Genomic DNA, 17,983 nt, shown 5'->3' with positions numbered 1-17,983 from the left:
CCTTGGCACTGTCCTATAGGCCAGTGATAAAATAAACTGATGAACACAGTTAAATGTTACGTTCATGCACCTTCCCATGACATGATACAACTTGAAAGCAATTCTTTAAGTGACTAATGTCAAAAATTATGACGGTTTCCTTTCATTCTGACACAAATGAATAGGTATGCTAGAGGAAAGAACTGCTGTTTAGTTCATGAGCAATGTTGTTGATACTTTTGTGAATTGAGGCCCCTAAAATAAAACAAGCCAGTCGATATCATGTTCAACCGAAATGCTTAGCATCTTGTCAGTGGCAATCTAAAACCCACTGACGTTTTATTCGTTTCTTATTGGATGTTTCTTATCATCTGCTCCCATCTGGTGGCTATAGACAAAATACCCCATATTTTCAGGCTACAATACAAGTACGCTGGCTGAGTTTGTTCCCTTCGGTGCTCCGTAATTTCAATTGGCGATTGACTGTTCTGCGACCAGCACACCAGACGCAACATTGAGCAAGTCATAAGAATAAACCCAGTAGTTCAGGAGGGAATTGTGCAACTGCACAATTTAGTTACCTGTAGTTTGGTAGTAAATTTATTTGTCACCATGGCATATCAGCTTTACAGAAATACGACGTTGGGAAACAGTCTCCAAGAGAGCCTAGACGAGCTTATTCAGGTAAAAGCAATGCTATTTGTGGGATGCAGGCTAGCTGAAGTTAGCCATTTTTTGCTTCCTACTTCTTTACCGAAATTGCAAGAATTTGTTCAACTAATGAAAATCTGCTATATGCTTTACGATTTTTTTTCTCATTCCCTTGAACTACACTGTTCGATTTGAGTTTAATTGTATAGATAACCAGCTATTAATGTAGCTACCCTGTTTATCTTGTGTAGTTAATGTGAACTCGTGACAGCTGTTGTGACTGCCCCGCGGTGCATTAGCTTGGGTGGCGTAGCATAATTCTATCATTTCACACCCTAACCAATGTAAATCTGTTTTGTTTTGGGCACTTCTAGCATGAACTGAGATTCTTGTTACATGATTTTGGCCTACTCGCTGATATTTCCTCATTCATAAAGTCTAGGGTTTTAATTCAAAGGATGTTTTCTCAGTGCGCATGCGTTTGCATTTTTGAAGCGTTGTTGAAAGTTTCTTATGCTAATAACTGGATATAAATTCTGAATACAATATTTGAATGTAGCAGCTCCGTTAGTGCTTAGTGTTTGGATTAGTGTTGTTCATAAAATTCCATGCGAATGTTATAAGTCTATGCTAACATTTAGCGGGCCGCTTCACCCCTGTCATGCTACTGCCATGGACAGGCCAGTAGCTAGGTGTAGTAAAAAAAACGACCCTCTTACAAACAGAAATCTACAGCAGTTTTGTCCTGTTCTAAAAGAGCGTCCTTGTAAAGCCTAAATGTCTAGGGGACCACACATGATTCTGGAGATGTGGCCTTTATTCCCAATAGATAGGCCAATACATAATAAATAAATAAATATATATGATATATTATTTCTTGGGAATTTCCTTTTCAGACCCAGCAGATAACACCCCAGTTAGCACTTCAGGTTCTGCTCCAGTTTGACAAAGCCATCAACACAGCACTTGCCAATCGTGTTCGAAACAGGGTCAACTTTCGGGTGAGTACTGTTGCATCCACCATAGGTCTTCTCTGATCTGGATGTATTTAAGGATTTGAGGAGACTTGACTTGACAGCAAATGGTTCCATACACCAAATAAGACTACCTCTTTGAATCGTGGTGCAGATGCAGGCCTGGCCAATTCATAATTACTGCCTGGTCAGACTTCAGTCTGCATCGTTTTGAGTAAAAAGTCATTTATATGACATGAAATCTGATTTACACTAGATTAACTCTCAGTCTCACCCCACCATCAGGAGCCATGATTTAACCTTTCATAACATGTAAAGAAGACAAGTGTTTTAGAAAAAAAACAAGATTTACTACACAAGTTAGTTCTGACAACGTTATTTGGTTGTATTCACTGGTTACACAAAAAATAGAAACATACAGAAAAATGCACATGATACAAAGCAGCTGGCATGCAGTACCATGTAGACTTGCACAAAGGAGCAAGCTAGTGTGCAGGAAAAATGTTTTAAGCCTGTGTCGCTTGGCAACATTCCAGTGCTAGTCCAGTTGCAGAACTATTTGTGTTGGCTGAGTCAAATCAATGATTAGATAAACAAACAAATCATAATTTGTTTATTACTGCTAATTGATAAATGGTGCTTGTAGAACTGCTTTTTAAAACCAATGTCACACTAGCGTTGTTGCTGTTATACTGAATACCAGCACCAAGGTGATGAACTTTGGCTCTCGTACCTACCTATGCCTGGATCACAGCCATGCTGATGCTCAGTATAACGGCACTCCATCTCGTATGATATTGTAAACTCACCCCTTTTGTGATTATTTGCACTCATGGAATAGGCTGTGTTTATAGATTGATGTTGCCTTTCCATCACGTCTGTCAGACTGTGCTAAATCAACTTTGAGTAAGTTTAGGGTTTATTCAAAATGATGCAAACCCAAGAAGATGACTACAGGGAAATTGGCCTGTTAACCTTTTGGGATTAGTAAAAAAGAAGTAACAACCAGCTCTTGAACATTAAAGTTGTAATCTGTATTTTGCTTCTTGGAATGTGTCACTGACACTATGCTCTTTTCCCATTCCTCTAGGGGTCACTAAACACTTACAGATTCTGTGACAACGTGTGGACGTTTGTTCTTAATGACGTGGAATTCAGGGAAGTCACTGATTTGGTGAAGGTGGACAAAGTGAAAATTGTTGCCTGCGACGGGAAAAGTACGAGCATTAAATTCCTTTCACTCGTTGTTATTGTTGCTTATGAGCAATGGCAATGCTATTGGCTCTGTGCCAAACGTATTTAAGTATCTTGTGTACTATGTCTTAGATAGTGCAACTCGTATACATAAAATGTGTTATACACCTTTTTAAGTAGCTTGGATACTGAATGTCTCTTTTCCTTTCAGACACTGGCTCCAACACTGGCGAGTGAATCAAGAGATGCATTGGTCAAACTGTTACTGATGAAGCTTGTGTCACAGACAGGACTGTATATATAATTTATTACAGTTATTTCTGTAAAGAAGATGAATACGTTTGTGTATATGTATATATACAATTTTCATCAAAGGGAGTGATTGTAGAATGAATGGACCAGACAATTGGCCGTGGATACTGCATGACTTTTTTAATGGGTTTTCTTAGAACTGCCTTTTCAGTTTAGTTAATGTTGTGGAGCTTGATAACTTTAATAAACTTTTATTTAAAAATAATGTGTTGTCTTTTAAGGCATATCTGACATACTAGTCCATTAGTAATTACAGTTTTATTTGTATGTAAATTATTACTCAGTGTTATGCACTGTTATGTCTAGTGTCTACTGAATCCAAATGGATTCTAGCCTGAATTTGGATTTCACCCTGGCCAACACTGGAACCTGATCCATACACTGGAGGGTACTGCCAGACATGTCTCAGCAGAGAAACACATACTTTCTATAAGCAAATATGTTTCCCATCGGGATGACCATCCCTTCGCTGTGGTCATTCAACTGTCTACTCACTAACCACGTTCCTTCTGGCTGACCAGCTGTGAGATTGTACCCACAAAAAACATGGAATGAAGAGGTAGTGAGTATGATGAGAGAGTTGAATAGTTAAGATGAGTACAATTTGATATTGGAGAGAATTATCTGTAGTGGTGTCCTTTATCTACTTTATAATATCATTAAGCATGTGGCTTATAATATCATTAAGCATGTGGCTTAAATGTTTAACACTGGAGAAATACAAGCTTCTACAGATATTGATTGGTCTTTAGTGCTCTCTAAAGTTCAAGAGCAGCATTGGATCTGGGATGTCTACTCCCCAACAGTGTTGTGCCTATGAAAATGGGATGTTAAATAGGAAAACGTGTTTTAATATTAAACTCTTGTCTTTGAGATATTTTATGAAAGCAGCACATACTTCTGAAATACACTTTGTTTATAATTAAAAGATAATTCCTAACTGATGAAAATGTATAGGCCTACATGTTTCCAATTTCAGCATTAAGTCTCAATTCAGGCATAGGCCAACCCAGAAGGAGGCCACATGATATCACGAAGCACTCCTGCTCATAATCAATTCAAAACGAGAACAATGCCACTGATGCTCAGCCCAACATTATAGCCACTCGAAAGCATGACGGCATTGTCTAGCTCGGTCTCCCGTCGAACAAAAAGCGCCATCCACCGGTCAGCAACTATGATCACAACCTCAGCGATACATTAGAATCTTAACACCATTTTTTAAGCCACGTAGGCCTATTCACCCCGAAGACAATTTTTTTTAAAGACAACACTCGTGGCCTGGCATTAAACCAGGCTCACGTAGCCTCGTAGGCTATTCCGGGAGTCATTTTTGAAGACCAGGCAGGCACTCTGTGAGGAAATTGTCAATGGCATCGATGGGGAGGGTGGATGCTGTTGATCCTTGACGTCATGTTGTGGAATGGATTGGGGGGAGTGACTTTGTGTTTCTGGTGCAGAAGGCGGAGAATGACATGAGGATGAAAGAAACAGAGGCAGACAGTCGGGCGGGCGGGCATGTTTATTTTTGAGGAAAAATAAAACAGACAAGAAAGGGTCTATGGGGATTTCACATTAAACGATGGGGACCGACCACTAACCAAACGGTAAGCATATGCCTGTATAAATCAGTAGTTTGGCCATAGTAAATATTTCATGTTGTCATCTCTCTCAATCACTGCAGACGTGACAGGTGCACTGGCATCATAAGATTTGATGTGTCAACAGCTTGTGTTCTTCGTGTAGCGTTGTTTCACATTATCTTGTAGTGATGTTCATACTGGATTGAAAAATTATGAAAAATACTGTAGGCTGAATCATCGGAATCAGTGCAACTGAGGTGATAATTGCCCAACTGAAAGCTGTTTGTAGCCTACCCCATGGTATTGTTTCAAATAAGGCCATTTAATGTTATTAGGTCAGGCTATTGTGTAAAGTGGAGCTTTGGTAATGGTAGAGAGTCTGTAGCCTACTAGACTTATGGCCCAGTTCGATGTGGTGATGATTTTTTGCCGTACCGCTTCAATGGTAGCCTACAAAGGCGCATAGCCTACGATAAGGCATGCAAGATAGGACTTTGTGTACAGCATGCGTAACCTACCTTGTTATTACATATTGCATACTGCAGACTCAATTCAATAGCCTATCATTTCCGATTGAATCTACAATGTAAGTAATTACCTAAAGCAGAGGCTGAGACCATAGCTTACCATTAAAGTCGGTCATTAATGACAGGAATTAGTATTACTAAGCAGTGTAAGCAGACTCAATGCAATTTATTAACGTTAAGAATTACACAGAGGCAATCCATTGCCTGGCCTGAACGTAATTTTAGATCATTAATGCTAAAAGCCGTCTTACCACGATCCCTTCAAGTTCTTCATATTCTTCTATAAAAGGTGTACCACGTAGTAGCCTACCACGGGTAGGCTATGTAGTGAATGTTATGTAGCCTATTTACCTAAGAAGTAGGCTACTGTATGAAGTAAAAGTCATTTTAGCCCATATTCACACTATCAATTAAGCTTCACAATCTGTCTGGCAGATTGCCCTTCTGGCTGACTAACCATGTATCTTAGACTTTGTTTAGGTTTTTTGATAGACCCACCTCATTGAATGTTGTTTGTATTTGTAGTTTTATGTGACAGTTATATTCACAGCTGCACGTAGAGGCTTATGTAGCACTGGTTTGTAAGCCACAATAAGGTAACATTTCTTCGTTGATTGTTAGGCCTTGATTGTGTGTGTGAGGTAGAGATCTCTCCTATTTTAGATATAGGCCAAGTCCCAGCTGCATGTACTTGTGGAATGAGAGATTAGGTATTGGGAGGTTCTCTTCCTTTGGCATAGACAAAAAAAAAGGTCAAAGGGATATTCATGTCTCAGACTGACCATAAAATACAGAGGCCCGAGCTGAAATGTTTACACTTGTTAAAGGCTGACTGAGAAGAGTAAACAAAATAACATGTTGAAATATTATAGTGTGAAATGATTGAGCTTCAGTGTTTGGACCTACATCTTATCAAATAGTTTTATTCCAATTAAAGCACAGTAGGCTATTTGGGAATGAAAATGAAAATGTGTCTGCAAAACCAAAATAGAGCCAACAGCTCATGTTCTAATGAAGTGTTTAAACTTCAGAACTTTGCCTGAAGATCTCCTTCCATCTCTGTCCACATGCATGTGCCAGCTAGAGATAACTCGAACCCATAAATACAGCACATAGTCTATCTTTACTCTCATGGTGGTACAGATAGGGTTGTATAACAGGTGTACAAGCACCTGACCGGACAGCACACTTCTGAGCCTGGGGAGCACTACACAAACTGCCTAAGTGTGCTACTTCTGGGCTAAGCTCAGTCTAAACTGCTGTGCTGTGGACACGGAAGCCTCGGGGACACCGTTTGGCCATTGATCAGACATTACAGTGAATTCTAGCTCTGAGGCTCCTAGTTCCACCAAAAACACCCACCGGAATAAGACATTGTGGCTTTTCAATGGGGTCTGCGTTGGCTAATTGTGGCTTAACAATTCTGGACCCCTTGTGAATAGTTCAAGTGAACGGGTCCACCACTCTGCAGGAGATCAATTGAGAAGAATTAATTATTTCGGAAGACTGAGGGATAAAACAAGTTACAGTACAGATAATTAATACATATTCCATTTTGATATAAGCAGGATAGATATTGTATGGACCTGTACTCTACTGAAATATGGATTTTATTGAATATATTATATCATATGAATCATGTATTTGTTATTGTTGGTCAGATATTTGATCTTACATCCTTCCAATTCATCTGAAGGGTTCAACAGACGTCTAGCAACTTGGGGTCTGTCTGATTCAAATCTCATCTCATTGTTTAAATAAGTCCTCTTGACATGATTCCAGCCCATCTATTGGATGACCTAATATTGATTGAAGTCGAAAGCATTAGCAAATGTAGAAGGACGTTCTCAGAGAGCATCTTCCGCTACATTCTGTTGGACACATTTAACTGGACATTCTGTGTGTACTTTAGTTTGAGTTATGCCTAGCTCTTATTGCACATATTTCAATCAGGGTTAAGTGATCAGCATGGCTTCATAAGCCAGTGCTGGAGTATTGGAGATTTGTTGTTTTGGTATTGTCATACTGTCTGAAGGCACATCAGAATCAGGTTCATTGCCAAGTGAGTTACACAAACAAGGAATTTGCTGTGGTGGGTTGGTGCATATAATAAACATAGAGGAAGAAGTATAACAAAGGTAAATTGTACTGTATTATAAAATAGAACAATTAACCACAAAAAATGTCAATGTTAAGAAAAAAATAAATTTGGACATTATTCATTTGATCAAATCACCATCTTGCATCTGTGTTGATTGAAAAAGGTCAACCAAGACGTTATGCAATGCTGCACTTTCCCTGCAAAGGATGGACAACAGGGCAGACGCAAGAGCAACCAGTCGGAAATCTAGAGGTTGTGTGGATGACAACTGAGCAAAGATGTGTTAGGAAGCTTTTCCAAGAGTTCTTGAGGAAGAGTTGAAGGCTCTTTATGGATGAAGGTAATATAGACCACTCTGACCAAGGTCAAGCAGAATCGGCAGACAGAGGTGCCATTATAGTGGTAACTGGAAGCTTGTACAGATAATGTAATTATGAAGTTGTATGTTTTGTTTATTGTTATATGTTTGCGTTTAAATTATATGGAGTCTTACTCTCTCTGTAATCACTCCACAATCTGCTTTCATCCTGAGCTTTTCATGTCACAGAAATAAGATCTGCTTGGCAATTGCTGCTTTTTTGTGTGCTTTTAATGACGGGTCCTGTCCAGGTGGAATGAGTCAGTGCTAGAAATGTAACAAAAGTATTATCTTTACAGTTTGTTGAATTTAATTCAGCCAGCTATCTGTGTGTATTTTAGATCTGATGAGCAACTGTCAAGAAGGACATGATTTGACCTTTCTATGTTTAACTGTAAGAGCCCGGAAGGCCCTCATCCTGTTCTGTGGATCTTTGTGATCTACCCCTCACACCCCACCAACTCCTTCCACTCAGTGTTCATTAACATGATGTGAAGAGGCAGTGTGAGTGTGTGTCCCCTTCAATGCTGGTAAACAGCAGGCCCAGCAAACTTGGCTTTGCCACATGTCTGGGAGCAGATGTCATCACCGGCCAGTGAGCTGTCCACTCACCCACCAGCTGTGTGTGTCTGAGCTAAATAGGTGGTGTGTGTTTGTGTGTGTATATATGTACGCGATGTGTGCTGTGACGAGTTGGGAAGGTGTGCGAGCAATGCTTGCATGTGTGTTGTTTGTTTGGTGACAAGGTACTTTTGAGTGTGTGTGTCTACACTTGTTTGTGTACACTTTACTCTCCAGTGCCCAGCACAGTGGATGCTGCTCTGATTACATTTGCGTGGGACTGCACTTCCCCTGCTGGAAACAGGCCTCGTGGTGACGCAGGACCTTCCGCTTCAGGACAGCCTTGATGCTGCTCTCACCCACCCATCCACCTCATCACTGAATGGAAGAGCAAACAAAACGCTGGAATTACCTTATTTGGTTCTGACAAGAAAGAGAGAGAGGAAGGGGGCGGGGAGGGAGGGGGGTGAGAGTGAGGAAGAGAAATACACTATAAAAGAAAGAGAGAGAGACAGTATTATAGAGAGATAAAGCGACAGACAGAGAGAGAGATAAAAGATAGACTGTGAACGAAAGAGAGAGATGCTGAAGAGAGACAGTGAATTAGAGACACACAGACAGAGGAAAAAACTAATCCATATAGAGACTGACAACGAGAGAGCACTTAAATACCAGATGGTGTTATTAGAAAATGTGATGGTTTTATATAGTAATCAGCCATTTAGTCCCATAACTATGCCTTGACCGTACCTTGGTTCTGTGTTGATCCGCAGCCTGGGCTACAAACATAACCCCTGAAGAGGAAGATAGTCTTTTGCAGGGCCTTAGTACTAATTGTGTTAGTTCCAGATGGTAGGCAACATATTTCTTGTTACCTGATTACAGGGTAATGACAACAGTTAAACAGTAAAGTAAAATAAAGTGCTACCCAATCTAATTTTTATATTTCAGCTTCCATTGCCCTTGAGGGACAATTCACTAACCCACAAATCAATAAAAATGCACTATATGGTATAGATTTGCCAAAACACAGCAGTGCTCTTCGCCTCCATCAATGCAGACTGTGATATAACAAAAAAACAACTACATTAAGCCTTAACAATTAATTTATACATCTAAGTGACTCAGCACAACATGTCAAGTAATGCAACTGAGTTTGGTTAAGGAAATTAAAAAGTAGAAGGTGACCTTGGTGCCTTCTTTGTGTCTGGGAGTCATCAACATGGACTCTGGGTGTGTGGGCCCAGGGAGAGAAGTGTGTGACTCCCAACACTTAATTATTGTATTTCTGGACCGACTAAATGAACTCTGTGTGTCCACAAGGAGTGCACGGCTAGCTAAGTCATATTTCACAGTGCCTTCAGAGAGAGAGCTCCATTGCTGAAGGGAGCTCTTTTCCGGCACAGGTGCTGGTGAAGAGTGATATCCGCATAGGTTGGATGGAAGGCCTGAAATAAATAAAAGATTTAGGATTGTAGGAAATCCAGGAGGCTAGAAAAATCTACTTGCTAAATACTTTTAACTCAATTCCAGTACTATCATTAGTGGCACACACACACTGAGTAAATTTACATCTGAACGAAGCAGTTTCTTCCTGTGCTTGAGGCACAGCTAACAAATTTAATTAAGCCAAATTAGTCCGATTTTTTAAGGATGTCTTTTAGGCTGGGATGAGCCTATAAAACATTTCTAGAATAACTCACATGGCATATTGTAAGTTTTTTACATCTAGATAATACTTTACTTTATAAAGTGTTATAAGGTGTTAAGCAAAACTGTGTTAGATTCCCTATTTGATAGACTATATTGATAGTGTGACTGGAAATTGTGTCAAGGTGTAGGTCCTATATCTTTAGTCTTGGGAGTTAAGATTGACATCCATCTATGTACACAGCCCCCTAAGGGCTTAACCCCTTCTTAACCCATAAGAAACAACTCTCCCTTTTGAGAATGTTTAATATGCATTGAGGTTGCGGGGAAAATACTTTGCTCTGTCCCAGGGCCATACATAACACTGTATCTAGGTAAGGGTGGACTGCTCAGCATTTTTATGGAGACTTTCTTTTGTAGATTGTTATTGTGGCCTGATTTATAGGTGGACTCCCTCCTTGGAGATGCGCAAAGAAACGAAACTCCCATTCATCACCGTCATGGAGCCTCAGCAACAGAGGTTCCTTTTTTTCCTTCTTTCTTTTACAGGGGGACTGCATCCTGAAGGCTACATGCCTGCTTGGTGCCCACAACCTTGTATGTTACCTGGCATAGTAGAGCCTACTTTGCAGAATCACATTTAAGGATGCACTTTATCCGGAAGTTGGCGACACTAGCTTCACTATGTGGTCGTTTATTTAGTCATTTAAATTAGTAATTTAACTGGTCCCTAAAACCAGTGAGGTGCAATGGTACAAACAAGGTTGTGTGAAAATAAGTGATTATTAACGGAGAGATTGAGACAACCAAAACAGAGGCTAAAATGGAAACTCACCAAGATGGAAAAATATATAATTAATATTTGATTAATAATCTAAAACCACATGGGAGCAGGGGCTTTCAGTTCATCTTTGTCTGCAGTTTCAAGACCTCCTGAGAAATGCAAAGCCAGGATTAATAACCTCAGTAGGAGTTTAGAGGGATGGAGGCAAGAACGTCTAGTACCTTAAGTATGTAGTGCACGCACAATACATTGTATTTATTGTAACGCTCCAACCATGTGAAGCATATAGTCGAAGAATATGCAAAAGCTCCAATACATGTGTGAATGAAGTCTTCAACTGAACTACATACTTTTCTGGTTGCCCAATTACTTGTTGACCATTCACTTACCAAGGAGGAATCAGCATTTAGGCCATTTGGTCCTCATCTAGCTCTCTCTTCATGTTGCCTACAACCCTGCAATGTCTCCGTTGTAATGTGTTACTTTCTCAACGTCGGAAAGGCATTTTCATGTACCTTGACAGCTTTGATCGAAAGAGTATTGATACGGAGAGGTAGGGACTATGTACAGTTTGGCCAGATGAGCCAGGCCTGGATAATCACTGTCCCCTATCAGAGACCCATCATTAGTTTTACTCAGGAATACTACAAGTGAAGAATGATACCCATTACAAAAAAGAATGTACTGAGCTGGGGTAAATGCATGAAGTAGACATGAGTGGCTAACCCCCTGCGTCGCAAACAACCTGAACATTTACGGAATGGAATCTATTGTGATATATATAGATGGCATACGGACATAGTGCTCCATGAATTCCTGTGCTTGTTTGACAGATTGACGGTCTTTATTGGAATTGTGGTATTGGAACAAAATTATTTTGCCTGACCAAAGAGCAACAGCATAATAGCGCCAATTAGTCTTCTGATGTTAATCCAACGATATACCTACTGTATCCCTGCAAGTTTGTATCAATGTTTTGTTGCTCTTTCTGCAATTTGATAACCAGTATTAATTGAAAGAGTGGCGGCACCCGACAGAATCAACATCTCAAACTCTCACTGTTTAACGCTGTCTAATATTTGATGTTCGAAAGAAACCTTGTAGCAATATCCTCCAGAAAATCAAATCAAAAATCAAATTTGATTTGATTCAGAAAATACTCCTTGGATCACGCCTGTTTAGCTTTAGTCTAAACTGGAGTCTTGTTTCTAGAACATCATAAGCTGATGATACCTTTTCTATACAGTGTGTGAATGGTTTTGTGATTTTGGCTCGGTGCTTTTGAGCAATTATGGTTTTCATAGCCGTCTTTATCTCTTCTAAGCAATAAGCAACTTCTCTTGTGCCGACACTGGTTGTAGTGTTGTAAACTGTATAGAAACCATTTCTTGTTCATCCCTCTCCCTCTTTACTCTCTTTTTATCTTCTCTCCATTTCTGTCTCTTTCTCTCACCTTCTCTCTACATATCTCTTTTGCTCTCCATCTCCCCTCTCTGCCCCCCGCTCTCTCTTTCTTTCTCTTCCTCTCTCCGTCCTTCCTCCATCCCTCCCTCCCTATTTGTTCTGAGGGACCTGGAGGATGCTGTGCAGAGTGGCCTGGCTGTCCCCCTGAGACCCACTGTTCATATCTAGGACAGAAAATGGGAGGCCCTGGGCCGGGCCAGCTCGCCTGCATCTGTCTCTCTTCAAAGCAGGATGACGTTTGCCTGCCTGCCTGCCGAATGCATGTTAATGAGCATTTTTAGTAAATCTGCCTGTAGCTCCACCTAGTATAGTTTACTGGTGTTTAGTGTTGCAATGACGTTGGTTGGATTTGACAAGTAATGTATTCACTCGTAACCTACTAGTTGACCTCCTGTTGACTCCACCCTTGCAGTCTTGAGTCGGGACACTAGCAGATTTTATTCCAAAATACATTACTAAGATAAAATGCTATCCTATTAGTTAACCAATAAGCATATGGCAACAACGATGAACTCAAAGGGTCAAGTGTATGTATGTGTGTGTATGTGTGTGAGATAATTCTTGAAACTGGTCCCTCTTTCTGTCTATCCAGAAAGCATAGACAGAAAGGACAGCCCATCCACAAACTGTCTGAGCAGCATATGGTCCAATTCAATTTGGGTCCAGAAGACGATAAGATCTAAGGTAGTCTGTGGCACAGAGAAAGCAGGAGGGAGAGATAAGGATAGAGCGTTGTCTTCTTCATTCCCTAGAGTGGATCATGATTGTTTAACTAGATTCAGAAGGAAATCTTTATGTGTCACTGCTTGACCCGTCTCATCCATTTCCCTTATTTCTACAAAAAACTAAAAAACTTTGGAAAGAGGCTGTCTTTAACAATGTCCTTAGTTGTAATGGTGTCTATTTTCTGCAGTGTTAAACTTGGGTCATCCATTATGACATGTATGACATGATATGTTAATTTGATAGTATTGTTGAAATGAAGTCAGATGAATTTCCCTTTCCTTTTGCAGGGGATAATGAGCTTGGCCACAGTGAGATGCTGATTGGCACTTTTTTAATAATGTTGCTCTTCTTCAGAGCATGTCCTTTCTCTGGCACACTGTTGAACAGTGTCTCACTATGCATCCAATACAGTACAAACATGAGTCTCAAAGGACCCTAACATTTTCCCACATGAGTAAGCACATTCCTGGGTATGTGTGAGCTTGCACTGTTGTTGTTGTTGTTGTTAAAGAACAACATATTTTTGTTCTTCATTGTGTGGACTGTGTTGCTGGGCCTTGGTAGTGACCGTGGGAAAAGTCCTCTGTGCTGTTGTGTCACTGTTGAGTTTCAGAGACACGATACAGAGGTTAAGACCTGCTTTAGAAGATCTAACGTAAATATATATACACAAGGTAAGATCTGATCCACTGCATTACCATTAAATCATGACAGATTAGTGATTCTCAAATGGAAGAAAGTTTTCTTTTTTGAGTATTTAAACAGGACTGTAAAGACCTAAGAAACCTGGTCCTCTCATGACATTGCTGCCAGAATTAGCGTATGGGATTAATCCGAAAATGTAACTATGAAACAGCTTTGCAAGGGTCACCTTGACTGGGTGTAGTTTACATGCATGTACATATATTTCATGTTTATTAGACCTACTCTGCAACTGACGTTTAGAAACTTGTAAAACTTTAGCACTTAGGCTTAAGCATTTCGGTCTGTTTTGTTTATTCGATGAACCACTGAGATACTCTAATGAATTCCTATTGCTGTCAAAAAGGACAAAATAGCCTCTAGGACTTGAAAAACCTTCTGTTCCATCTGAAAGCCCATTCAAAATCTGCTGTAGAACATCTGTGGATTATGTTTTTTAAGGTTTGTCTTTGCTTACTTCAGAACATTTTGGGACCTGAACTAATGTTTAGTGGATATTTAGCACATGTTTGAGAACAACATGTAAATTGTTTGTCTTTGATGTCAAGTCTGTGAATCACCAATTTGTATGCAAATGAAGTACTTATTTGGCAATTCTCATATAATGACACAATTAAATTGTCCAGATTAAATATTGGATGAATCTTTCTAATCTATAAACTCATATTTGCAACAGGTTACCATAGAAAATAAATCTCTTATTGCACAAGCAAGATATCAAATCAAATATTATTATTTTTTTATGTTACACAGAGGCTCAACTCTTTTCCAGTGAATATTGAAGTCTGGTTTGTCAGGCTCAGAAGCTATGCTGCAGGTTTGTTTGTATGTGGTTTATCTGTGTGTGGGTGCTTGTGTGTGAATGTACTGTATGTGTTTGAGAGTGTTCTGTGCATGTGTGTATTCCTAGCCTTCGCCCTCTTCTGGTATCTCAGAAAGAGATGTTACATCCAGAGCAGGGAGAGATAATGATGATTCACAGCATCCTGTGAAAGCACAACACCCGTACACTGAAAAATACCACAGCAGCACTACCAGGCTGTATGAATCATCAGGATACTTGTTTGTTGTAGTACACAGGGTGAATCAAATACAGTGTGCACTGTATTTGGATATGTCTGCTTGATGAATAAATGCTAATGTTTGTATTAAACTCAATACTTCCCGTTCTGACTTTCCGTCTCTTGTACAAACTACACACCATTTATCCAGGAGTGCTCGAGCAGGTTTGCATTGTATTTAACTTTTAAGACACTTCATGCCTCGTGCAGAAGCACTGTCCGTTTTTTTCCACAACCTATCTACAACCTGTCTATTATTCCTACTTTTCAAGGTCTGCGACATCAAGGATCTATGTTATGCTAGTACGGAAAGAGTCTGCATCCAAAAACATCCTCTTGAGGATGGATTACCAGAATCCCCATTTGAGTCTTGTCTGAGATTGACGTCCTCATTGAAATAAACTATGGAGGGAGGGTCATCTGATCGTGACTTGTCACCCTCTATGGTCATGATTGACAAGATGCATTTAGAGATTCATTTGGTTTGCCCCCATTTGCAGCCGGCAGGTTGCTACGACAATAGCAGCAGCAGATGGTCAGTCAGTGGCAGGTCTACCCTCTTCACCATGTGGAACATGGTCCGTAAAATAAAGGTGGTGTTTCTGCTTACAGACTTTGCCTCTGTAGTCATTTCAAAATGGGAACCTCAGATTGCAGAAATAACACTAGAGAATAGTAATTCTGTCACATGCTTTTTCTTCAAGTTAGGGTCAGAAAAAGATGAGAAAACATTAAAGTGTTTTAGAATAAAACAAGAAGAACAAGAATTGTTCTACTCAGCTGCAATTTAAATTGACCGTAGTTGATATTATTATAAATCGTTTTACATATTTAACTATAACTAGATAAACTATTCATTAACTATCTTGTTTTAAAGATGAAATAATCTATAATCAAACACGTATATAATTCTGTATGTCTTTATACATTGCAGGCCATCTGTTTTTCAATAAGATTGATAGATTTATACAGATACTTCTATTCTACTTTACAAATCTGATTAATTTGCTTTATTTATGTCTCATATACGGCATACAGTACAGGGGATGTTTGAACCAGCTACCCTGCTCTAACCACTACACCATCCCCTGAGAAAACTAGGTGGAACTGTTACCTATTCCTTCGGGATCAATAACGTGAATTGAATTGAGGACACATTTATGCTCAATTACTATCGATGTCATTACTTTAAGCTTTGATTGGTCCCAAGGGTTCTATCTTAGTCCTTAGTAGGTGACCCAGTTGTGTGGGCTTGAGTTGCTATGCTAAGCTGCTATGCCATTGGCATTTTGGCTATGCTCAGAAAAACCCGTGAAAACCCGTCTTTATGCAGCTCTCCTACCCACTGCTGTGTTCCTCTGGAGGACAGACACTTCCCTCTCTCGTCCCTCTATTACTAATTAGATAAATCTGCATCTTGGCCTTGACAAATATCTGGATGACAATGCTACTACTTGATAGTCGGACTATGGTGGTTCCATGATAGCTATCTGATGCTAGGACTCAACCTTCACTGCTCCTTTAGAGGAATCAAAGTTCACCTGCTGTGGGAGACATTCCTCCCCTAAGTCCCAAGACGTTTTGCTTCGATGTTCTACGACAGTAGTCTGACAATGTGTGCTTTGCCCCAGTTCCTTCATTGAGTCTTTCCAGCTCTTCTTCCTTCATGCTTTCTAAGGCTACAGAGCATTTAACATGACTGCATGTACTGTATTACTACAACTCTAAGGACAAAACACACACGATGTCTCCCTACAAGGCTGATTTGCATCAACATGAAGAACATTTTGCTTTTGTTTTGGAGGACGCTCTGCTGGTGTGGTTTTAAATTGAAATATTATGTCAATGTATTTTATTTTGATACCCTGAAGAATATCATAGAGACGTGATAGGCCTTCACATGAATTGAGACAGGATGTACCGTATGCTACACGTGTACTTGCAGACATCAATAAATAAATAACATACAGAACAGAAGTTTTTAAAGCCTCAAAGTCAATTCACTTGTGGGGTACGCGCTCTGATCTGGTCAGCCACAGGGACACCGCTGTTTGTCTTCTCTGATGGTTTTGGTTTGTTATATGTGCTGATCTGTGAGCATCTGTGAAACCTTATGATACTACTTGTTCAAATGGATATTCAAATATAAAAGGAATAGATTCAATTAGATTCTAGGCCAAAACCATCATTCACCATTATGCCGACACTCTAGTTGATTTTACGGTACATCTTTTCTACAATGCAGTCCCAGGTTTGAAGCAATTCAAGCTGGAGAGAAGAAACAATACTGTGTTTACTATATTGTTCCATGGTGCCATCAACTGTAGCATTGACCGATGATGAGGCTGTTTATGTGTCCCTCCGTGTTTTACAACCTGCAAATGCACACTGGTGAAGGAGAGGGAGAACTGCAAGCAAAGGGCTCACAACTGTATGAAGTGTGGGCAGTAAACAACACAATGGCTGTGTGCATACAATGGCAGCGGATGTATTGTGCGTGTATTAGCGGCTGTATTACTATTAATACTCCCCCATGATCAAGTTTTCAAGCCCAGTCTTTATGTGTTATCTTTCCTCCAGGCCGTCCGTTAACCAGTCTTCCCTCCATCCCTTGTACCAGTGAAATAATGGACTAAACTGTTCTTCGTGTCAAACATACTGTAAGCATGCCCCTGAGAGGGCTGCTGAGGACTCCACTGTGATCAAGCAGAAAGTAAGTGTGCTGTTTTTAACATCCGAGAAGACTATACTAACAGATATGTTCACGAAGATCATCTTTTTATTATGAGACACTCAAGTAGAGGATGGGTAATTTACTGCTTCAATCTACAGTTTCATCATTGGATACATCCTTGGTATATCCAAAGCATGGTCTACTCTAGACTGAACTAGTGGTTCTCCATCCGTCACGGCTACTAAATCCTCCCTGTAGTCTCTTCACCACAGACACAAAAAGCCTGCCAGTGCGACAAATCTCCATCCCTCAGGGTGTCAGGCGAGAACGAATTGGTTCCCTTTTCTCATTGGACATGTAATTGGGTTCCTGTTGGGTTTTGGGGCTTGTTTTGTCCTGTTGATGCGTTCTGTTTTCTAACTTGAGTGACCAGGAAGAGTGAATTGTTTCATGTTTTTATTTGTCGGTAGAGAAAGTGATATAACACCACAGATAGAGAGATTTGGGGTGGAAACCTCCTGTCGGTGTAAGTCTTCCATTGGGCATAAAGATCACAGGAAAGTGGTGTATTGACGTGTATATTCACAGAGAATCCAATATGGCATGACTTCTTTTGAGAGTAAGAATAAATGCAAGATCATTAAAGAGATGCTGGAAAATGTTTTTTTTTGTATTACTGTAC

At 40.0% G+C, this 17,983-nt stretch overlaps 2 protein-coding genes across 2 annotated transcripts in view; both read left to right on the top strand.

Annotated features, from left to right (window-relative positions):
* Positions 1–435: 435 nt before the first annotated feature.
* gtf2a2 (general transcription factor IIA, 2) lies at positions 436–3,312 on the top strand. Its single transcript, XM_047042069.1, has 4 exons — positions 436–663; positions 1,527–1,631; positions 2,695–2,821; positions 3,010–3,312. Exons 1-4 carry the CDS (start codon positions 592–594, stop codon positions 3,033–3,035), a joined length of 330 nt encoding a protein of 109 aa, XP_046898025.1. The 5' UTR covers positions 436–591; the 3' UTR covers positions 3,036–3,312.
* Positions 3,313–4,601: 1,289 nt separating this feature from the next.
* The window catches only part of LOC124482280 (OTU domain-containing protein 7A-like), a 38,298-nt gene continuing 24,916 nt past the window's right edge, over positions 4,602–17,983 (top strand). Inside the window, exons 1-3 of the mRNA XM_047042774.1 lie at positions 4,602–4,717; positions 17,208–17,340; positions 17,460–17,482. The gene's annotated coding sequence lies outside the window, so the exon portion shown is untranslated. The remainder of the gene's footprint in view (positions 4,718–17,207; positions 17,341–17,459; positions 17,483–17,983) is intronic.

The sequence above is a fragment of the Hypomesus transpacificus genome, chromosome 19 (genome assembly GCF_021917145.1).
Source record: "Hypomesus transpacificus isolate Combined female chromosome 19, fHypTra1, whole genome shotgun sequence".
Lineage (NCBI taxonomy): Eukaryota > Metazoa > Chordata > Actinopteri > Osmeriformes > Osmeridae > Hypomesus > Hypomesus transpacificus.
This window is presented reverse-complemented; position numbering and strand designations above follow the sequence as displayed.